General features: G+C 66.9%; 1 protein-coding gene across 2 annotated transcripts in view; it reads right to left on the reverse strand.

Moving 5' to 3' along the window:
- MEGF6 (multiple EGF like domains 6) overlaps positions 1-22,880 on the reverse strand; it is a 90,397-nt gene that overhangs the window by 33,368 nt on the left and 34,149 nt on the right. Inside the window, exon 1 of one of the 2 annotated variants that reach the window (XM_042996734.1) lies at positions 4,082-4,281. The exons of the other annotated variant lie outside the window; for it this stretch is intronic. Within the exon in view, the coding sequence (XP_042852668.1) occupies positions 4,082-4,250 (169 nt within the window). The 5' untranslated portion in view covers positions 4,251-4,281. Of the gene's footprint in view, positions 1-4,081; positions 4,282-22,880 lie in introns of those variants that run through there. 2 annotated transcript variants of the gene reach the window in all.

Raw genomic sequence — 22,880 nt, forward strand, 5'->3', positions numbered from 1 at the left:
CTCCCGGCCACCCCAGAGCCTGCCCACCAGGTTATACAAACCCTGCCACCGGTCCGTGCTCAGAATGTGCCCGGCCGGCACTCCAGAAACGACACAGAGCCAGGGCCTCTGCTCCCCCGGGGCCCTGCCGAGCCCTGAGGCTGCCTAAGACAGAAGACAGAGGAGCAAGAGAGGCTCTCTTGGAGTCCTCTCAGAACGGAACCAGGGTGATTCATGGGAAGCTGGAGGGCAGAGCAGAGCCCCCAAAGAGGGTGGGGCACAGAGGGACCCAGGGCACAGCTGAGGGAGAGCTGGCTGGGCGGGGAGGGGATGGAAGGATAGACCCACAGCCATCGGGCAGGGCAGGCGGACAGCACCCACCCAAGGGGGCTCAGAGAGGAGACCCTGGAGACCCCGCCCGTCCCTTCTGAGCGCAGATCCCTGTCTTTGAGAGAGTCCCTGAAAGGTAAGTGCCTCCAGGGTGCACAGCCCCAGGCACGCAGTTGGTACTCAGTGAAGCTTTGAGGAAGGTGCACCACGTGTGTGTGTTGAGGACTGGGTGGACGGCGGCCTCGGTGTCCTGAGCGGCCTGGCCAGGCAGGCAGGTGTCATTCCGGCAGGCTGACCCCCTGACGTGGCCGCGGAGGCAGGTGCTGGGTGAGCAGGCAGGCAGGGACGCTGGTTTCTGGAAACCTGCTCTCAGCCGGCAGCTCTGTCTCCATGCTCACTCAGTCCAGACCCTCAGCGGGGGGACAGGCAGGCTCGGATGGCACCACGCCCCTGAGCCGCTCAGACACCTGGCTGGGGGCGCTAAGCCCACCCTGAGGACTGCACCCTCCAGCAGCTCCCGGGCGGGTCAGATACGCAGGGAGCCCTGGTCAACGTCAGCCTCTCGGGCCCGCTCAGCAGCCCTTGTGGGCCACAAGGACACCAGATGGGCAGTCTGGGAAGAGCCACGTGGGGGGACGCAGGGGCAGGAGGCAGCCGTCAGCCAGTAGGGGCCCTCCAGTCGGGGCCTCCCTCCCCAGCTCACACCCCCTGCCCACGTGACCACTGTTCTGGCCCCCCTGCTGCCCGCACAGGAACACTCAGACTCCACCCCAGGGGACAGAAATCCTGCTCTTCGCTAACATGCACAGGCCCACACCCGCCAAGCCATCTCCCAGGGCATCCCCCTCGGAGATGACGCTGACCACAGCCCCGAGCTCTCCCTGGCCCCTGGAGCCGCACTGCCTGGTGATCGGCAACCTGCCACTGGGGAGGGGGGGTGGGGACAAGATCTGTGAGCGGGGGCCCTGCAGGTGCCGTCAGCCCGGGTGGGTATCTGGACACAGCGGGCAGTTCAAGGCCGAAGGATCTGAAGCCTCCCCCTTCAGCTCTCTGGGCAAGGGAAGCCTGTTTAAGGGTGGTGGGGCATTTGGCCACATGACCTCCAGCTGGGCCCCTTCACAGAGACATAACCAGGACACAACCAGGATCCAGTTACCTAAACCCGCCTGCCCCACTCCTGAGGTGACCACGTGGGGGCAGAGCAGAGCTGTCCTCAGCCCGCTCCAACCACCGGGAGCTTCTGACTCCGTGACCATGGCCGTGGCCATGGCTGTGACCTGAGAGCCACAGCTCAGTGGTCTTTAAGGAGAGTGTGGTCAGCCCTCCAAAGGTCCACATCCTAATCCCTGGAGCCTGGCCCAGCAAAAGCGACTTTGCAAGTGGGCTTGAGGACAGCGAGGTGACCAATGATCCTGGAGTATCCAGGGGGGTCCTGTGTCATGACGTGGCCCTTAAAGGAAGGGGCAAGAGGGTCAGAGAGAAAGAGATGGGAAGACACCCGGCCCCCGGCTGTGTCGACGGAGGCGGGGCTACCGTCAAGGATCGGTGCCTCTAGACGCTGGGAGGACAAGGAAGCAGGCTCTCCCTGGAGCCTCGGAAGGAACCAGGCCTGTCAATTCCTGGGCTTTAGCTCATTTCAGACTTCTGACCTCTGGAACCGTAAGGTAATAGACCCGTATGGTTTGAAGCCACTCAGATTGGGGTGATTTGTTGCAGCAGCCGCAGGAGTTAAACATGGGGCACATGTAAAGATTCCCTCTGTGGTCTTTTCTGGAACTGTGGGGTGGGGAGGCTCAGACCACCCATGCTGGGAATCCAGGTTTCCAAATGTCCACTCTGGCCAGCCCGGCCTCCTGACTCCCACAGTAAGATCCCCTGTGCTCCCCGGGGGCTGGCCGTGCTCCCCTGGGCCCCGTCCTGCAGGCCTGCCCTCTCGGGCCAAGTGGCCTACACGTAGCGATTCCCGCCATGGAATCAGTGCCCTGAGGCACCCCAAGCAGCAGGGCCCCAATTGAGCATTGACACAGAAGGCCTTGGAACCACCAAGAGAACATCACTCTCCAGGTGGCACAGAAGGGGGCCTGGGTCCTCCCCCAGGCAGAAAGAGAGCGCGAAGGCACCGCACCTCCCACGCTGACCCAGTGGAGCCAGGGGACGGAAGCTGCCTCTGGGTGCAGACCCCCTGCCCTCTGCAGCCCGAGGCCCAGCTGACACTCGTCTGGGGCAGCTCACACCTGCGTGGGAGGAGCCGGGAGCCCGGGAGCGGGCAGGTCCAGAGCCGGGCCACGGGAAGGAATAGCCTCCAGCATCGCCCACAGGTGCCGTGCTGCCCTCAGCTGACGCGTGTGGCTGGAGACTTGAGCAGCCTGGTGACACATCACTGGGCTGAGACCCGGCTGGCTCCCCGGCGGTGCCTGGGGACGCCCATCACGACGCGGCCGGGAGCCCATCAAGTCACGGCAGCTCCCAAGCCTGGAGCTCAGGCCAGGGCCAAACAAGCTGCCCCTGCAGAAACCACCCAGAGAAGCCCCTTCTGAAGCCCTGCTCCCTCCAGATGCTGCCGGGAAGCTCGGCTCCGATGGTTACCAAGTTCAGAGTCCTGCTTTCCTCCCAAACATGCCAGAGGGTCCTCAGGCCCACAGGTGGCGCCCTGTCAACCACAGGCCGGGATCCTTTCCTCTCTGCAAGTCCAGGCAGGCCTGGGGGTGGGGGGGGTGGGGGGGGTTCCCCGAAGCCCAGCCCCACACAGCCCCAGGCCTCGGGATGATACACAGCCTCACGGCGCTTAGTGCCACGCTGCTTCAGTGACAGCACCGGCCTGGCCTCGACTGAGCCAGAGTGGGAGGGCTGCCTACCCCGTGGGGACCCAGCCAGGGACCCGGCTGGCCGAGTGACAAAGCCAGGGGAGGTGGGAGACGGCCACCATCAGGGGCCTGCAGCTCAGTGCTCCATGTGTCCCCTGGCACGGAGGGCCGCAGAGACTGCCCCAGGGACAGCTGGGCAGGGCCAGCATCTCCAAGAAGACGCGTGCCCTGCCCAGAGCCACAGAGCCACACGCAGGGCCGGGAAGGCCTGGAGGGGAGCGCCCCCGCCCCTGCCGTGATCTGGTTGATGACTCACCACGCCCCACCTCGCATTCCTGAGGATGACCAGCTCCAAGTTCTGAGGAGCTCCCTCCCGCAGGGAGGGTGGCCCAGCGTGGGTACCAGATCTGGAGAGCAGGGAGAGGCAGGATGGAGCCAGGACAGGGGTGTATCTGCCGGGGTCCTCACAGCTCACCCGGAGCCCACTGGGCTGACCACTCCCAAGGCTTGCGGAAAGGTGACAGAAAGAAAGGCTAGCGCCTGCACGTCCACCCAGGCCCTGGGCACCCCGGAAGCCGAGACTTTGCCCGGGGACCCCAAGGACTCTCTCTTGAGCCTGCCTTCCTGCCTGGCCCCCAGAGCTGCCAGCGCCAGGGAAATGCACGCCCTGTGCCACAGGCCAATGCAAGGGGCTGTTTTATTCTTCCCTCCGCTCAAGACCACTCTGCTGTCGGCAGCCCCCGCAGCCAGGCCCCAGAGGGGATGGAATGTCGACGGCTCAGGGCGCAGGGGCCCCGTCCCAGAGGAAGGGGGCCGCCGGCGGCACCGCCCCCGCCCTGCTCCCTCCGGCCTCGGCTCCGTCAGCCGGGCCGGGCGCAGGCCGGACCCAAGAGGAGCAAAGGGAGCCCAGCGCGGAGCAGGGCACCGCCTCCCCCACGTCCCCCGCGCAGACTCCGCGCGGCGCCCACCTGGCCTGCGGTCCCCGGCGTTCCCGGAGTAGCCGGCCTGGCCCAGGTGGCACGGGACGCAGCCCCTCCACAGGTAGCGGTAGTGCGTGCCCGCGACGCGCGCCAGGCCCCCCAGCAGCCCGAGGCACCAGAGCGCGGCCAGTCCCCCGCGGCCGCGGGACGCTTCCATGGCCGGTCGGCGAGCGGCGCGCACCCCAGCGGCCCCGCCGCGCTCTGAGCCCGGCGCCCCGCCCCTCGCCTTTATGTTCTCGGCTTTCCCTCCGCCCCCCGCAGGTGAAAGCCAAATCCTAGAGGCGGACGGGCCGCCCCCGCCCCCCGCCCCGCCCCCGCGGGCCGCGCCCTCGCCCCCCGGTGCACCGCCCACCGCCCCCGCGCACTCCCGCGCGCGCGCGCCCTCGCACTCGGACACAGGCACCCCGGGGTGCGCGCGCGCGCGCACACAAACACAGGCACCCCTCAGGCCGAGACGCAGAGACACGTGCACAAACAGACCCACGTGTGCAAATACGCACGCGACACACAGGGGACCCTGCACAGACGTATTCAGCAAACCCAGACACACATGCTCAAACGCATGTGTTTCCAGCACCAACGCGGGAAAGTAACCAAGGCAGAAACGGAGGCCACCCTGGCAATGCCGCCTGGGGCTTTGAGAAGGCGGCTCGGTGGGGTGGGGTTGGGTGCTGTTGAGTGTGAGGGGGGTGGGGAGCCAAGCCACCAAAGTGGAAATCCCAAGGGGTAGAGACGCCTGCAGCCCCCAAGCCCGGTGTCCTGCGCCCTGAACTGTCGTGTCCTCCAGTGGACAGGGACTGGCACCCGGAGGGAGCAAGGGAATCCCTGTGCCCACGGCAGGTGGGAGAGGGCCACGGGGAAAATGGGCTCCCTCGCAAGGACAGCAAGCCCCAGATGCCAGGCTACAGAAGCCCCGGAGGCAAGTCCGAATCCAGACCCTGAACCCCCACTTTGGCTCAAGGACGGGGACTGAGGCTCCAGCATTGTCCAAAGTGGCCAATGGCATCATAAGGGTCTATGCATTCCGGCCCCGATGAGCGCCGGACCGGCGGCCCCATGCTGGCTCCTGACGTCTTGGCCCTCGTGCCCTGCCTAGGCCGACCCTCTAGCTCCTGGCCAACTACTGGGGCAAAGGCCCTATTGGCCGTCACTCAGCCCTGCCCCGCAATGGGTGGGGTCCTCGAGTTTGTGGGAGAGAGGCACCAACCCACCTTGCCCGGTCCTGTCTGCAGTGCGGAGGCCAGCCCATTGGCCCCCCGCCTGCCAGGCGCCCTGCAGTGCAGACACAGGCCTGCCTGGGGCCCGCCTGCCTGTCTGCCCCCGCCTCCTGGATGAGCCTCTCTTCTGGCCTCCCTCTGAACAGCACACCAGCCTTCGAACTCCGGGCTCTCACCCGGGGAGCCTCCGGAAGTCTCCCCGATGGGCACACTGTCAGATTGCTGTTTGAACGGGGCCTTCCACGTGGGCTGGCAGTCCGTTACTGCAACGTAAACCTCGTTCTCCAACAGCATGCAAACAAGTGCTAACAGAAACCAGAGGATCTCACCCCTGCAGCCAGCAGCCAGGGTGCAGGGGGACGGGAGGCCGTGGAGACTGTCTGTCTCACAGGAAGGGGCAGAGAGAGACACCCCGGATCCACAGATCACCCTCACCAACGGGGCACAGGGCCTGGGGCTCCTCCGGAGCACCCTTCTGGGGTGGAGGCCCCTCGAAGCATCACTAACTCCCATGCAGGACCAGGGCCGTGGGAGGAGGAGGAGCCAAAGACAGGAAGGGGGAGGCGCCGGCCTCGTCCCCTGTGCAGCCCAAGTCTAGCCCACCCTGGGAAAGGGCTCTGCCTTGTCCCTTGTCACAGGGGGGCCTGAGTACGGGAACTGTAGATCGTCCTGAATGGAGACACTCACTGGGGGTAAAACACACCACTTTCTCGGTACGAAAAAGATGACGGCGCTCCTTCTCATTTTTGTATTAAGCACACGTTAAAATGATTCTACCTGGACGTGTTGCATTAAATGAGATACGTCGTCAAAATTAACGTCACCTGCTTCCTTCCTTTTTCGGTGCCGCTTCCAGAGAACTTAAGGTAGACACGTGCGCTCAGTGTGGCTCCGGCTACCTCTGCCGGGCAGCGCTGGTCTCCCCGAGCCCAGCCCCCAGCTCTGCTACCAAGGGGCACGAGGCTCTCTGTGCCCACTGCCTTGCCTGTAACGAGGGATGATAATCACAGAGCCGGTAAGCTGATGGGGAAAATGCTTCACTGAGAGTCAGTAGGAGTCAGTCAAGGTTGGTGGCCAGGCCCTCCCCCAGGCGGGGCAGCAAGCCCCAAGGAAGTGCCCAGACTGGGTCTCCGAGGGGCGGTATCCTGGGACGTGGCCAGCTCCCTGCAACATGGCAGATGCAGCCGTGAGGACCACGGCATCCTGGAACCCAGCCAGGCCAGCCTGAGACGAGCCAAGGGACCCGAGGACCGTCCCTAGCTCTCTCTTTTTTCTTAGTATTATTTATTTTAGAGAGAGACAGAGTGCGAGCAGGGGAGGGGCAGATATAAAGGGAGACACAGAACCCGAAGCCGGCTCCGGGCTCCGAGCTGTCAGCACAGAGCCCAACGTGGGGCTCCAACTCACGAACCGCGAGATCGTGACCTGAGCTGAAGTCGGACGCTCAACCGACTGAGCCCCCCCAGGCGCCTCAGGACTGTCCCTATCCCACAAGAGCCACCTCCCCAGTGCCCCCTGCACTCCCTCCCCGACCCCAGGACCCCCAGCCAGGGACCGCTTCTCGGGCCACCTCGTCCCACCGCGGGGCTGTCACCATCCTTCTGTAGCCACCTGGACCCCGTCGCACAACCCAGCCTTGGGGTGGGGAGGCATGCTGCTCCAGGCCTCTGTGCTCAGCACCGGCACGGGTAGGGGCTGGGAAGGGCAGAGCACAGTCTGCGAGCAGCAGACATGGGTGCAGGCCCACGGACGAGTCCCAGGACCCCACTGGGCCTGCTTCCTCGTCTATGCAGTGGGCAGGACACGGTTCTGAGCAGCAGCAAATAAGGGTTATGATGAGGTCCCCAGAGCCCGGGACGGCTTTGGCACCTCCCTGAAGGACTTGGGGGGGGGGGGGGGCTGCGGATGGCTCTGGGCCCTACCCCCACCAGGCCAGGCACGGGGACTCGGGCACGGCCATGCAGGCCAGCAGACCACCCAGGACAGAACACCACCGGCCGTCCAGACAGTGCCCACAGCCGCCCCACTGTCCCCCCGCCCCCCGGGCTCGGTGCCGCCGAGCGCATCCAGGGCCACGGCTGTGGGGTCTGGAAGCTGTTTGGGAAATGCTTTCTCGATGCGGAAATGCGGGCTGGGCGTCTCTGCCCGGCGGAATGTCTGTGTGTCAGCAGAAGGAGCCGTTTCCCCCCCACCCGCCGGGCCGGCTCCAGCTTTCCTCTCCCAGCCGGGCGGCCACGGGGCGCCTTTGCCAGGCCCCAGGCTGGAGTGAGGGCCCCATGCTGCCCCACAAATGCCACACTGCCCCCTCAGTGCCACAGACCCCTGACATCAGGGCTTTAGGGAGAGCTGCCACGTTCCTGGGTCAGCTGGGGCCAGCAGGAAGCAGAACACAGGCGAGCTTACCCCCACTTGTAGTGTCTGTCCCCTGGTACTCGTGGACACCTCCTCCCTGAAGCCCTCCCTGAGGGCTCTCGAGGCCCCACCCAGCTCAGGTCAGGGACCTGCCACATGCTGCCAATCTGAGGGGGGTGGGGAGGTGTTCCCCCCAACCCCGCCCCGTGCCAGCTGCCTTAGCTCCGGGATGCAGAGTGGGCGCCGGGTGAAGTCTGGCCGAGCCTGGGAGCGTGAGATGCTGGCCCGCGTTGGGAGGCTGCCCCACACCTCCCCCCTTCCTGGGGGTCAAGACATGGAGTGAGCAGGCCCTCCAGCAGAACCCAAGGAGGCCAAGCATCAGGCACCCTGTGTGGCCCCCGAGGGGGAACCCACAGGGCCGGACCCTCCCCATGTGGCTGGGGGCCAGGCGTTCCTGGGTCCCAGCTTCTCAGGAGGAGTTAACCGCTCTGCAGGCGGGGCGGGGCTCCAGGAGAGAGGAACACACAGAGAAACTCCCAGAAGTCACTGCCCGTGGTCCCAGGGTGCCTGGACTTGAGGGTGAAGTCGCCGGCACAGCAGGCTCCAGAGTCCAACAGCAGGTGCTGGCCACCCAGCAGCTGTGGCCCTGGGCGCTGTGTGGGGGCCGAGGCCGAGGGCGAGGCCACGCCCACGCACGGGCGGGCAGGAAGACCGGTCCTCCAGGCTCTCCAGCACCTCTGCTCACTCCTTCCCCCTCCTACTGAAGTCCGGCGTGTCCCGTGTCCCTTCTGGGCGGGAGCGACGGACAGCAAGTGCCCGAGCGGACTCCCTCCCCACAGCCACAGCGTGCCCGGGGACACACACGGGGTTCCACCTGTCTGGGCCCCGGGGAAAAACTTCTTTGAGGGGGGAGCAAGGCGGGGGGGTAGAAAAGGGGAAGAGTGGGGCAGGGTGGGCTGAAAGGCAGAGACCGGTTACTGGGCGAAGAAGGCAGGGGAGAGCAGTGTGGGTGCCATCCAGGAGGCTGGGGGCACAGGGACCGAACATGACAGGCTAGGGATCAGACAGCCCCTGGCTTATCTTCAATCTGCCCTGGGGGGGGGGGGGTACTCAAGTCTTCTCAGATGGAAAGTCCTCCTTGCCACCTCCGGTCCCCCAGGTGACAAACGCCCTGCCTGGTTGTTCCCACCCTTGACGGCCAGAGCCCAGCCCAGAGGGGAGGCCAGTTTTTGGTCTGGGGCCACACGCGATCAGCCCAGACCCAGCGGAGCTGCCTGCAGGACGCCCCCCGCCCCCTCCCTGCCCCCCCCCCCCCCGTGCTGCTGCCTGAGTTTATTTCAGGAGCGGGGAGCCAGCTGGTCCCCGCGCCAGCCTCATGGTAAACCCATTACCCGGCTGGACTCCTCACCCAAGCAGAGGGAAGGAAAATTGAAACCACGGTTGCTTCCGAGAGCCCAGCTGCCATTCCTGATTATAGCCTCGGTGGCGGGGGCCTGGCGGCAAGGGGGTGCTCCCTCCTCTTTCACACACGGGCCCCCCAGGAGAGCCCAAGGTAGAGCAGGCTCCGTGTCCTCCGGGCCCCAGCCAGCTCGGGGGGGCCTCAGACCCCGGCACCACGCCGCAGAACCCAAGGCCTGCCCTGCTACGGGGAGGCGCCCGCTGAGGGCCAGCCCCCGTGCTGGAGGCCTCCCACACACGTGTGCACATGCGTGTGTGCGCGTGACAGGGCCCGCTCTGTGGCTGCCCGCTGCCTGGACTCACGCCCCTGCCGTCACGCACAGGCTGCGGTGAGTCCAGGGCTAGCTGTGCCATCACCTGGGTCCAGGAACGCCCACGGTCCCCACGATGGGCACAGCCCCCGAGGCCTGGCTCTCACCGAGGACATCTGAGCTGCCAGGGACGCATGCACAGCACTGGGGCTCACACTACTCAGAGACGGGGAGACGGTGAAGGCTGATGGACGGGGAGGTTTCCCGGAGAATAGGGCGACGAGCCAGACTGTGGCCAGGTAGCGGGGAAGGGGGCAGCCGTGAAGACTGGCTCGTTGGAGGACATCTGGGCGGGTGCAGGGCTGCGGGTGCAGAGGCAGGAAAGGCCGGTGAGGGGAGGATGCCAGCCGGGGAATCTGGCCGAAGCCGTGCGCCTGGCCCCGGTCCACAGCAGTCACCCAGAGAGACGGCCAGAAGGAACCAGAACATCGACGGCCAGGCGCATCACCAGGCCCTCACCCAGCAGCCCACTCGGCCTGCTGGGCCCCGTCGGTCACTCCTCCTGCCGTTTTCCCACCCGAAGGCCAAACCCGAAGGCAGGACACTGCGGTCACGGGGGTGTCGGCCAGCTCCAGCCAGTGTCGGGGACCAGCCCGCACATATGCTCCTTTTCAAGGTGCCCGAGCCCGAAACTGGCAGGCTGGCCATCGGCCCCTCCTGCCGCTGAGGCCCCGACGTCACACCACAAGTACTCAAGGCCACCTCCTGCAGAGGCTGAGCTCAGGGACAGACACCGTGCCTGTGACAAGCAGAGGGACAAGAAGTAAGTCCAGAGGGCTCCCCAGCTCTGACCCGGCAGGCCAAGGGCCCGGGCTCTGAGCACCCACATCCTCTCCCTAAGATCGGTTCACAGGAGATGCACCAATCCTGTGGTCTTACGACACGAGTCTCGTTTCCTTGTCAGGAGGAAGGAAAAACCTTTGCCCTGAGTTCTGGTACAGCTGCCTACCCCCAGGGCTGCTCTGGCCAGACCCCAGGGTGTGGTCAGAAGCCCAGCAGCCCAGCGGGGTCCAGAGCAGCAGGGAGAGGCGGGAGTGGAGGCCAGCCCAGCCCCGCCTCCCAGGGATGCCTGGAGAAGAGCCAGGGAGGGAGGGGAAGGTGAGGCCACCGTTCCACAAGGAGGGACAGAGACAAGGGGCAGCCAAGAGACATGGGGCAGAATCCAATCAGGAGATGAGGCGTGGGGGCCAGGGGCGGGGGGGGGGGGGGGTACTTCAGGATGAGCAGAAACTCGCAAGGAAGGGAGCTGGACCGGGTGAGGGATGAAGCGGAGGGTAAGACCCCCTGCCCCCTGCCAGGCAGAGAGCCCCCCCCCCAGGAGCGAGGCTGTGAGGGGCCTCTGTCTCCACTCTCCCCCCTTCCCCAGGTGAGCCATGGCCCCCTCGAGCTCCACATCGCTGCCGCCCCGAACCACCCAGCCTTCAGCAGGGGGCCCTGGACTGCTGTGATTCCAGGTGACAGTGGCTGCCCCACACGGCAGGCCCCCGGCTCCGCGGCAGAAGCTTCTGGGGCGAGGGCAAGGTGCGGCCTGACTCCTGAGCTGTGCCCTCCCTCGCCGGTCCTCTCGGCCCAGGGGCATATCCCCACCCCAGCCCCCACCCCCCAGCAGCTGCCCTGGCCAGGCAGGGCCCCCAGCGCACGTTGGGGCTCACGGTTAACGTGGGTCGGCCTCCTCCTGCTGAGTCCCGAGTGTAAGGACCACGGCCTCCGAGGTTACCCGCCATGCCTGTGCTGAGTCGGGGATCTGAACCTGGCCTTTCGCACGTCGGCCTAAACCCTCAGGCCGTGCCACTGTCCTGGGCACCCAGACTCACCCGCGTGGGAGCCTCCGGGCAGCCCATCCCCAGGTCTCCTCCCGGAAAACGGCACTGGGCCCCGGACTCGGGGGTCGGGCAGGCCTGCGGGCCAGGCTGTGGTCTCTCGGTCGCCGGCGGGCTCTGACTGCCGACGGCAGGGCTGTCATTTTTCCTGCCTTGGCCCTTAACCGAGGGCACGGCTGCTGGCATCGGCTCACTAGGGGAGCAAACGCAGCCGGAGTCGGGAAACAAAAGCACTCGATTCTCAGGGCCTCTGACGGACGAGACCCTGCCGCAGACGCCTCGTTGGAAACGCTGCCATCCTGCCTGGAAGGACCTCGGTTCCCAGTCGGGCCCGGGGTCCGTCCCTCGCGGGAACGAGGCAGGTCCCGGTCCCGGTCTCCACATCTGGGTCACCCAACAGATGCTCACCGAGCGCCCACTATGGGCCGGGCACCGCCAGCGTGGACGGCCCCGGAGGACACAGCAAGGGGCCCCCCAGGTGGGGCCTGGGAGCCCAGGATGTCACTCCAGACTTCGTCCCCGGCTCCCCACACTCCCCGGCTGTGTGACCCCAGATGTACTATGAACCCCTGGGCCTCCCGCTGCATTGTGTCACCTGGGCCCTGGGCGGCCCTGGGCGGCCCTGAGCCCTGAGCAGCAGCGCTGCAGGCCCCGGGGTGCGGTGTGGGCTGGACAAGACAAGGCGGCCTTCTTGAGGTCACCATGACGGTTCCTGCCACCCTCCCCGTTCTCCGGATTCGGCAAGAGCATGATCATCCCGGGAGGTGCAGAAGTCCTCACAATGCTAAATCTCCCTCGAGACTCTCTTGGGTGGGGGGGTGGGGGGGCCCTGCCGCTGGAGGGACCAAGTATGACCCGGGCCGGGGGTCAGAGAAAGCCCCCCCCCTGCTATGAAGGCCCTGTGGAAGTGTGGTCAGACCCCACCTGGGTGCCACCAGGAGGGTCCCTGGCAGTCCCCCTTGTCGCACCCCCACCAGGATGTCGCCGCAGGACAGCACAGCTGGCCCCGGTCAGCCCACGGCCCTCCCAGGCTGGGGACGGAGCCCCGCAGCCTCCTAATCAAGGCCTGTCACTTCCCACATTCTTGCCTCTCCCTCGGGATGGTGAGAACCTGGCAGCCACATCCAGGAGGCCAGTGGAGGCCAGGCCAGGAGTCTGGCCAGGCAGAGTGGGAGCGACAGAGAAGCACTTGTCCGGCCGCGTCTGCTTCGGGGGTGGAGACAGGCCCGGAGCCACAGCCACAGCCGAGGCCGGCGGGGGGGGGGGGGGGGGCCTGGCCTGCAGAGAGCGAGCCCTGCCCCCTCTTCGTGTCCCTGGGGGTCAGGGTGGGGGGTGGGGGGGCGGTCAGCAGAACCCTCTGCTCAGCGCAGACACCCAAGCTGGGCCCATGGGCTGGGACGTGGGGACCCCGTTACCGTCTCAAGTCCCGGAGCCCCCCAGGTTTCTCACAGCCACTCTGACGTGGACCCCAGCTCTGCCGGCCTCCCCCCGCGGCGAGGCGTGATGGAGAGGCACGCCCAGCCCCCCAGGAAAGACCCAGCTGTTCTCACCCCGAGGAAGCCTGCTCCCCACTCAGCTCCCGCCTGACGGTGACCGCTGCCCCTTCCCCAGAGCCTGTCTTATCTCCTGGGAGGAGGGCCGTCAGGGCGGTGGGAACAGTGAGTGGGGCCACGCGCCGTGGGAAAGCAGGCCGGTGGGCCTCACGTTCCCCCCACAGAGACACCCTCACTCTCTCCAAACAGCAGTGTCAATCTTCCTAGGGCGTGGGACCGAGACCCCCTAGCCCCATTGTGGCAGTGTCCCTGCGGTCCTCGGGCCACACCATCTGGCCTAGCGTGAGGCCTGGACGCATCTTCCAGATGGGGCACTACGAACCCAGTACCCAACCAGCCAGCCGTGGGGTGGGGCGGGGGCTTGGGACAGGCACGGAGACCAGCCAGAGGGTCTTGGGACCCCCCCAGTGGCCTCAGTGTGGTCTCCCCAACCGCCCAGACCTGCTGACGAGGTCCTTGCTGAAGAGAAGGCTGTGACGTTGGAGAGGGGCAAGCTACCCCAGGCCAGGGGAGGACAGGTTCAGGCCAGGTTGGAACGGCCCGTCTCTCCACCCCAGGCCCCCGAGGGAGCCGGCCTGGGGCTGGCGGCCTGCAGGGGCACTGGGCCAGCGGCCTGGAGGCACTTCCCCAGGGCCTCTCCAAGTTCCCTGAGACATAAGGGTCCTTTTAGTCCCACTTTCTGGATAAAGAGACTGAGGTTCAGAGTCACCCAAGGTGCTAAGCTGAGGCTCATCCCAGGCCTGACACCAAAACCTGGCCCTGGAGTGGCCTCCCCAGAGGGGCTGCCATGGAGAGCCGGGACCGTGGACAGGAGCTCGGGGACCCCGGGCTGCCAGGACGGAGGTTTTATGGGGGAGCCCACACTTCTTCCTGGGACCCGCCACCTCCATAAACCCACACGTCTGGGGGTAAGGCCGACACACGCCAGAGGTCGTGCCCTGGGACTTGAGAGAAGCGTCAACCTCACCTCGGAAGTGCACCTGCTCCCAGTCTCCCAGCCTCCCGGCCTCCCTGCCTCCCAGTCTCCAGGCCTCTTGGCCTCCTGGTCTCCAGGCCTCCCTGCCTCCTGGTCTCCAAGTCTCCAGGCCTCCTGGCCTCCCTGCCTCCTGGTCTCCAAGTCTCCAGGCCTCCTGATCTCCAGGCCTCCTGGCCTCCCTGCCTCCTGGTCTCCAAGTCTCCCAGTCTCCCAGCCTCCCTTGCCTCCTGGTCTCCAAGTCTCCCAGTCTCCCAGCCTCCCTTGCCTCCTGGTCTCCAAGTCTCCAGGCCTCCTGGCCTCCCTGCCTCCCAGTCTCCGGGCCTCTTGGCCTCCTGGTCTCCAGGCCTCCCTGCCTCCTGGTCTCCAAGTCTCCCAGCCTCCTGATCTCCAGGTCTCCAGGCCTCCTGGCCTCCCTGCCTCCCAGTCTCCAGGCCTCCCGGCCTCCCCACCTCGCAGCCTCATGGATTGCACGGCTCCTACTCCAGGATGGTGTCCCAGAACATGACAAGCACACGGCCTGGCAATGCTCCCGGAGCAAGGGCCAAGCCGCCCTGCAGCCAGGCTCCCATGCCAGCGCTCAGGGTTTTAGCGTCGATTCATCACTCTGAGCGGTTTCTGGGCTCACCCCACCGTCAACTCGGGGCGCACCACCCCGCGTGTGAGCGAGCAGAGCTGCCCTTTCCTTGGCGGTAACATCTTGATTTCCTGCTGGCTCTGCTCGCTCACGGCCGCCGGCCGCCCACCGGTCCGGCTCACTCGCTCGCGCGCTGCATTTGGGGGCTGGGGCTGGGCTGGGCTGGCAGGGGGACAGAGAAAACACAGCAGGCGCTTGGCTCTCTGCGGAGCCCTCTCAGCCTCGCGGTGACTCGGAGCCCCAGCCATCCCAAACACGCAGGGCTGGGGTCTGCGCACTCCCAGGGGCTGAGACCAGGGAGGGGCCCCGGGCGGGGGACAAAAGGCCAGTGCTGCGGGATGCAGGGTCTGAGGCCAACCTCCCCGCCCGCCCCCGGCCCACCCCCCCCCCCCACCTCGTCATTTTGTCCACGGCGCTGCCCTCAGACAACGCTGCCAGATGGCGGCAGCCCGCCTGCCCTTCGGGACCCTGTGGATTAAGGGATTCCAAAGCTTCCCAAAGGAACTCGGAGAGGCCGGGTTTGCAGACCCTGTGCTGTGCTAGCTCCGTGCGGGGCCCTGGCCGGTGGCTGGGCAGCGCCGGGAGCCCGGAGCACATGTCAGAAGACCTCCAGCTCTGGAGCAGCCCCAGCACCTTCCCCAGAGCCTCCCGGACCCTGACAAAGGGTCCGGCTCTAGGGGCCGCGGACAGGAAGGGGCGGGGGGCGGGAAACCCAAGGCCCAGCCCCAACCCGAGAGGCCACTGGGCTAGGGGACCCTGATTCTGTCTCAAACTGTGCACAAACCGGCCCAAAAGGAGCAGGCGGCAGCTTCCTGAGGCTGGAGACCCTGCTGCAGAAGTCCAGGCCCAGACCGGCCAGGCCCACCAGGGTCGGGTGGCAGATGGGGGCTCGGACCAGGATCCTCCGGGGGCGCCGCGGAGGCGCCGAAGCCCAGGAGAACCTCCGCGGAGGGCGCGTGCGTCTTGTACGTGGGCATCCTTGGGGCGGAGGAGGGCCACGGCAGCCGGCAGCGAAGCGGGCTCTCCCGGGGCTCTGCCCTGGGTCCGGCACGCTCCGGACCCCGGACTCGCTCGCCGCACCAACACGTGCTCCCCGCTTAGAGAGGTACACGGGCTCTCGGTGGGGGAGGCAGTCCGTCCTCCTGCTCCCTTCTGGAGGCACTGCCAGCTGGTCCCAGGTGGGGAAATGCAAACACCGCCCCCCAAAACCCCACCGGGACTCTCCCACGGGTGCCAAAAACACTCCTCATTGGCAGCAAACCTCCAGCCCCGTCTTTCCAAAACGTCAGTGGGCCACTGGATGTGCGGATCTGGTGGGCGTGAGGCAGGGAGTGAGGGGGGGTTGCTCCCCTACCCCCCGTCCCTGCTGCACTCGCTCGCCTCCCTCCAGCCCTCCTCCCGGCCATGGAAACGCTGGAAAAGAGACTCGGCACAGGGAAACCCTGTGTTCACAGACCCCCCCACCCCGGGACCCCGGTCCAGCAGGCTGGGCCCCATCCCGCCCTCTGACGGACAGCTCCTGGCTGGCACCGGTGGAGACAGTGTTCTCTGGAAAGTTCCCGACACAGAGACGGGGGTGGGGCGCTGTCCAATATGGGGAAATGGGGCAGATGCTGCTGCCTGACAGGTGTGCACTCGGGGGGACCCACGCTGCCCAGACCCGGCCCCGGGGTCAGGGGTCAAGTAGGGCTGGGGCAGACAGGGAAGTGTGAGGGGAGCCGCCCTCCCACCCCTGCCTTCCCCCTGCTTCAACCCTAATCCGTCCCTCTCCCTCCCCACCCCCAGGGGAAATCTCTCCGTTCTCGATTTTGCTGACAGCCTGCCAGCGACCACAGGGCCAGGGTCGAGAGTACACCCAAGGCCAGCAAACACCTCCAGCCCAGGCCTCAGCAAGCCCCAGCCGGGCTCGGTGCCCACCGGTGCCTCGTGCATGCCTGGGCACACGGCCCTCCCTCCCGAGGCCCTGCTGTCTGCACTGGGCCAGCTGCAGCTCGAGGCCCGCCAAGGGCACCTCCCCCAAGACAGCCTCCAGGGTGCCCCCACCCCCTCAGGTTCTCTGAGTCCCCCAAGGCTCATTTTAGGAGACACACGTGGGTGCCCTAACGGCGTCACAAGTGGTGGGGCAGGAAGGGCCCACCGCCCGAGTGCCACCCAGGGCAGCCCGGGGGGACTAAGCAGGAGGCGCCCCAGGGACCAGCCAGGGCCTCGATGTGAGGCTGAGGCCGGGCTGCAGCAGGGGGCAGCAGTGGGCTGGGCCCTGGGGCCTACCTCGGCGGGTCCTGCCATCTCCCTGCGGCCGGGGTTGGGGGAGGGGAGGGGCAGCAGCAGTGGAAGCCCCCACAGTGTTGCAGCCCTGATCCCCCGGCCCCCGTCGCCACTGGCGCACTCACGCACGTCTGCGAGGGGGAGACGCTGGTGGGGACCTCCCTCCCAGCCACGGCCCACCCCACGGCCCAGACTGGAGAGGCCACAGGAGGATACTGAGCAGCAGGGACGGGGAAGCCTCGCCCCTCCAGACAGACCCCACGAGAGGGGACACCCAACGTGTCAGTCCAGGACAAGCCGTCTGTCCTGCAGCATTGGAGGGCGGTTTCTGGGGAAGGCCCTGCAGGTACAGCTTCTGCTCCCCCATAACGGAGCCACACCTGCTCTTCTGAGTCCTTCCAAGAACTGCCCGTGCAGTGTTCCGGTCCCCCTGTCAGCGTTCCAGGGAACCCGGGCCTCCCTCAGCTCCAAGGCCAGGAGGAGCCCCTAGACCTGAACCACTGCCCCCCCGCATTGCTGACCCCAGGCTGCTGGGGACCTCACAGAGCCACGGCTGCCAGCAAGGACGGACAAGAGCGTGGGATGACGGGGGACCCGGGCTGCCCTGCCCCCATGCCCATCTGAGATCTGAGAGGGGCTCTGCTCGTCTCCTGGCGTCTCGAGGCCAAAGGCCAAGGCTCCCCTGGTTTCATGGGGAACGCGACCCAGAGGCAGGCACAGACCACGCTGAGACCCCGCTGGGCCACAGGCCACAGACGGCCAGGTGTGAGTACTGAGCACCAGACCCTCCCTGGCCACGCAGGGAGCAGCCCCTCCCACAAGACTCGATGCCCACACAGGCCACCCCACAAACGCTGGTGTTCCCACCGAGCCCAAGCCTCCCCTGATGGCCCCGTCACCTCTGCACGTCCCCGGGAGGGTCCCCGGGAGACCCCGGGCCGGGCTGAGGCCGCAGTTCCACTCGAAAGGCTGCAGCCAGAACCCTCCTCGGGACCGCGGGAATGCAGCCCTTGGCCCAGACCCGCAGAGGTTAACGCCGGGAATTCTCTGGGAATTCCTAGAGAGTTACGCAGGGCCAGACAGAGGTCAGCCCGGCCGGGGAGTCAGAGACGGGGTGCCCAGGGCAGCAGTCGGCCTGGGCTGGGGAGACAGCACAGAGGCCAGCCCCAGTGGGCGGGTGGACAGGAAGTGGGCCCCCGGGGGCAGGGAGCGCGCCAGGCCGGCAGGACACACACCACGGGAGCTTCCTCACAGCCTGGCACGCAGGGTCCATTGGGCCTGACGGCTGCATAAGCCAGCACCTACCCGGACCCTGCTGGCAGCTCCACACCCCCCAGGGAAAGCCCTGAGTGCTGGGGGTGGGGGGAGGGGGATGCGGGGCCCGGCGCTACACCCCTCGCTGCTACCCCTGACCCCTGGCATTTGCGTGCCATACGCCTCGGCCCCAGAGCCCCCAGGAAGCCCCCCAACCCTGACTGGGCCGAGCCCCCTGTGACTCTGCACCAGGCGGGCTGCTCGGCACCTGTGTGCACGCGAGGCTGGGCCGCACCATCCTCGCTGTGGGGGCAGGACCCCACTAGTGTCGGGGTCCCTGTGCCCAGCCGAGGCCACGGGACACCCTCACTGAACCCTGAACAAATATCACACCGAGGGCCCGTCCCCGAGGGCAGTGGAAGCAGAGAGGGCAGGTGGCTGGCCCTCCCCAAGTCCCCTCCTCGGGCAACGGCAGCCCAGACGGAGCAGGACGTGACCCTGGCCGGGGCCAGGGAGGGGCTGGCCAGATTCGGCAGGCTCCCCTCCGCTGAGCCCCTGCTGTGCACATGGCTGGGGGAACAGGATATAGACGAGGGACCCCATCATGCTGGGGTGGGGGGAGCAGGGGAGAGGGAGGGGACCACACAGCAGTAAGGTCCCAGAGACTACACTTCAGGTTCAAAGTCTCCTGCTCAGTGGGGGGCCCCTGGTCACCTGTTTCCTGCCCTCCCCCCACCTCCAGCAGGCCCCTCTTGAGCCATCTTTCAAAAACTCCACCGCTATAGACAGGGCTATGGGGCAGCTGTGGGTGCCGTGGGTACCCCAGGGTGATCAGCAGCCCTGCTGAGGACAGGATGGGGCCAGCAATGACCCCTCCCTGGAGCAGTAGCCAGGCCTGGGCTAGACGGCAGGGCAGGCCTGGGCTGAGGCCACGTGGCCAGAGCGAGGCGGGCGGCAAAGGGCCCGGAGCCCCCCCCCCCCCCCCACAGCCTGGGAAGGAAAGGTGGCACCAGGAGCTGGGAGGGGAGGCTGGAGCTGCCTGGAGGGTTCTGGAAGCAGATCCTGGGAAGTCCTGGCCCAGGCCAGTGATGTGCTTCACAAGCCTCACGGGTTGGCTGCTCCCTGCCCCATCCATCAGTTTACCGGCGACCTCCGCGTGGGGCGCCCCGGACCCAGATTCCAGCAGATTACACCCCGGCAGCCCCCACTCCTCACTGCAGCCCAGCACCCCGCTCAGCCCTGGCCCGTCGTGCGAGACCCAGACTCGGGGGGTGCTTCAGCCCAGGAAACCCCCCAGGCGGGTCTCACTGCCCTTCCCGCCCCCGGGGCCGGTCCGGGGGTGCGTCTCGGAACCCAGCAGGCTGGGCACCACACGGGCCCCTCACTCCAGCACGCCGCAGGGACCGCCTGAGCCCAGGCAGGGTCAGGTCATAGGCAGAAGCGACCAGAAGCAAGAGGTCAGGCTGAAGGGAGGGGAGGGCGCCCTGCCCCCAGCCCTCCCCACCCAGGGAGGACGCTTCCAGCTCTGCAGGTTAAGCAGAGTCTCCAAAGGACGCAGTGACACCACTTGTGTGCGTGTGCCCGGGACACTCGAAAACAGGACTCAGATGGACGTGTGTGCGTGAATGTCCCTCACAGCACGAGTCACGACAGCCAGAGGTGGAAACCACTCAAATGTCCATCAGTGGGCGAACAGACAATAAACCGTGCTGTGCCCGCGGGGGGACTAGTACTCAGCTACAGGGACAGACCAGGAGCTGACACGCAGAAGAGGCTAGAAACACTGCCCTCGGGGACAGAAGCCAGACGGGGGGGGGGGGGGGGGGGGGGCTGGGCGAGGTGAGGAGGGGCTGGCTGCCGGGCACGGGGGTCTCCCCTCGGGTGATGAAAATGTCGTGAACCAGGTAGGGGTGCCGGGGGGCACAGGAGTTGAGGAGCCCGAACGTGCTGGAATCACTTTAAAAGGGTCAGGTCCGCGTTGTGTGAATTTCACCTCAAGGACAACAACCAGAAAGCCCTCCTCCAACTGGAGCCCCCACCACGCGTCTCCAGGGGGCGGTGCAGCACGAACTGGGGTCGGGCCTCGGCTCCAGGCAGGCTCTGGCCCGGCCACAGGGCCCTTGCTCGAGCGCCAGCAACTCTGCAAACGTCCTAAGTAGCCAGCGGCATCCCCGCCGGACGAGCGCTCCTCCGAAGGCCCTGCCTGTGCAGCTGGTGGGCGACCAGGCCCCACAGAGCCAGGAGTCCCCGGCAGCTGTCCCTTTGCCACCCGCTGGGGAACCAGAGGGGCCCACGCCCCACGGCCCGCGTGCCCTCCCCGCCCGTCTGCCAGCAGCCTGGGGACAGCCACGGGCCTCTCAGGTCGACCGTGAGGTGAGGTGAGGTGAGGTGAGGTGAGGACGGGGCTGGCCTCAGCCACAGAGCCCCCAGGCAGGAAGCAGGTGAGGAGAGGCACCAGGCCGCCTGCCACACGGCAAGGCCATCCCACTGCAGTGACAGCTGCCCACCCGCACAGGGCAGGCGCCCCGTGAACATGAGCGTCCCACACCCGGGTGGGACCTCGGGGGTCACAGGCTATCTCTGAGCCGGGGGGAGTCCCCAGGGTCCTGCAGCACACTGGCCCGCCCAGGACGGCAGACACTGCCCCTTGCCCTCCCCCTACACGTGCCTACCCCCGTCTCCCCCGCAGGACAGGAAGCAACCCTCTGAGCCAGGCTTTCTGGCAGGACAGGCCTCGAGCCGCTCCAGGCGGGCGGGGCAGGGTATCGGCCTCGACGACCCACGGGCCACAAACCAGCCTCGGATTTCCCGCCAGAAAACAACTACGTGAGGCACCCGCCGGGGCCCGGGGCCTTTCAATTCTTCACTGAAGGCTGACAGCACCCAGAAGGAGGCCACGGAAGCCCACGGGGTGCCAGACTCGGCTGGGCCTTGGGTCCGTGGGCACAGCTAGCCCTCATCCCGCCGGCCCACCAGGCCTCGGGCAACCTGTTAGCAGCCAGGATTTATGAGGCCCTGCCTGCCAAGGAGGCCAAGAACCCTGCCTCCCTGCAGCCGGGTGTCACCCGGACAGGCCAGGGCTGTTCCCCACGTCTCTGCCGGGAGGGCTGATGAAAGCTGGCTGGACCGGAGTCGCCACGCAAGACTCAGGACCTACAGGTTCAGGGGGGCTGGTCTCATGCTCCCGCTTCACAAAGGGCACTGGGTGAGGGGCCTGGAAAGGTACCTGTGCCCCGAGGAAGGACGGGAGGTTCAACGTCCGGGAAGAGGGGTGCCCGGGCCAGCCCCACAGCCAGCGTGCCTGAACGCTGAGGGAAACCCCTCTCTGGGCAGGACACACGGCCGGGGCCTGCCCTCCCTATCTCCCCAGGAATGTTCCACCCCCAGAGCCCAGTCGGCCCCTCCTTCCGTCAGGGGAGACAGGACACTGGGGCTCCCTGTGTAAGCCTGCTCCTCGGGCCCACATGCCTGCTCGGCACCCCGGCCGGAACGGGCTTGGGCCTGCCCCAGGAGCCCGCGCGGGGTGGGGCTGGGCGTATGCACCCTGCCCCGCCCCGGGGACCCCCCCTTTCCCATGCACCCTACTGAGTGTCTAGGACAGGACGTCCCGGCCCCCAAGACAGGTGATGCAAGGCCCCTGTGGGGGCCCCAAACCAGCCTTGGGGACAGCCGCTGACAGGAGCCCGCGGAGCAGCGACAGGCCTGCGGGGACCCCCGTGACGGTGCCAGGAGGGCCGGGCAGGGCAGAGGGGGAGGCCAGGTCACCGGGCCCCTGGTGGCTCTGTCGGGGCAAAGCTGTAGACGGGGACTTGGCTTTGACCCAGGAGAGCAGAAATTCACCCGGAGTCAGGCAAGGTGTCCCAGCCGTGGCGACAGGTGGTGGCATAGTGTCCTGGGGCTGCTGGGACAGAGGGCCACAGACTGGGGGCTCAAACAACCGTAATGTACTCTCTCACACAGTTCTGGAGGCCAGGAGGCCAGAATCAGGGTCACTGGGCCGAAACCAGGTGGCGGCAGGGCCACGCTCCCTCCTGAGGCCCTAGAAACGGAAGTTCCCGGGGCCTCTTCCAAGAGCCGTGTTCCTCGGCGGACGGGGCACCACACCCACCGCTGCTGCCAGGCCCCTGCTCAGATGCCCGAGGCTGAAAGAGGCCCCTTCTGCACGTCCACCCCCAGAAGCTGGAGAGGCAGTGCCCGAAAGTAAGGCTCAGGTCCCGCAGGCAAAGGTCCAGGCTGCCCGAGCCTCCAGCCACTGGGTGAACGTGGCCCATCACAAAAACCCTCTGGGCCTCTGCTTCCTCGTCTCTGAAATGGGGAGAGCGATGCAGGCACCGGAGGGCAGGAAGGGGGTGCCCGAGGGGCCCCTCGAAGGAACAGAGGCCCCGGCCAGTGTTCAATTCCATTCGGGTCAAAAATGAAAGCCTGTGGTCACACAGCCCCAGGGCCCAGACTGGGACCCAGGCCCACAATAGCTGAAACCTAGACCCGGAGCCTTCTCCGTGGCTGCGAGGGCCTATGATGGAAATGCGGAGAGCCCACGGGCGGCACTGAACATCTCAGGGCTCACCCACATTCTCCCGGCACGGCTGCCACGCCAGGCACTCGCCTCGGCTTGTCCCAGACGCTCCCGGGCCACATTCCCTGGGGGGGAAGCGTGCACCAGGTAGGGCAGGGACCAGGCGGGCAGCCAAAGGCAGACCCACCCCCGCCCCCCGGCGAGGAAACAGTTATCCTGAGGATCTCAAAAACCTGTCCCATCACTGCCCAGGGAAGGGGTCTTGGCTGCAGGCCCCGCTTCGGGGTGGGCTCAGCCTGTCACAGACAGAGCAGCCCTCCCTGACCCCGGCACTGCACGATTCTGGCTGTGCTGACGGGACATCCAGGGGTCCACTCGGGGTCCTTTCCCTGCCCCACCCGGCCGGCAGTTCCAGGGACAGAGTGGATCAA

The sequence above is a fragment of the Panthera tigris genome, chromosome C1 (genome assembly GCF_018350195.1).
Source record: "Panthera tigris isolate Pti1 chromosome C1, P.tigris_Pti1_mat1.1, whole genome shotgun sequence".
In the NCBI taxonomy this organism is placed as follows: domain Eukaryota; kingdom Metazoa; phylum Chordata; class Mammalia; order Carnivora; family Felidae; genus Panthera; species Panthera tigris.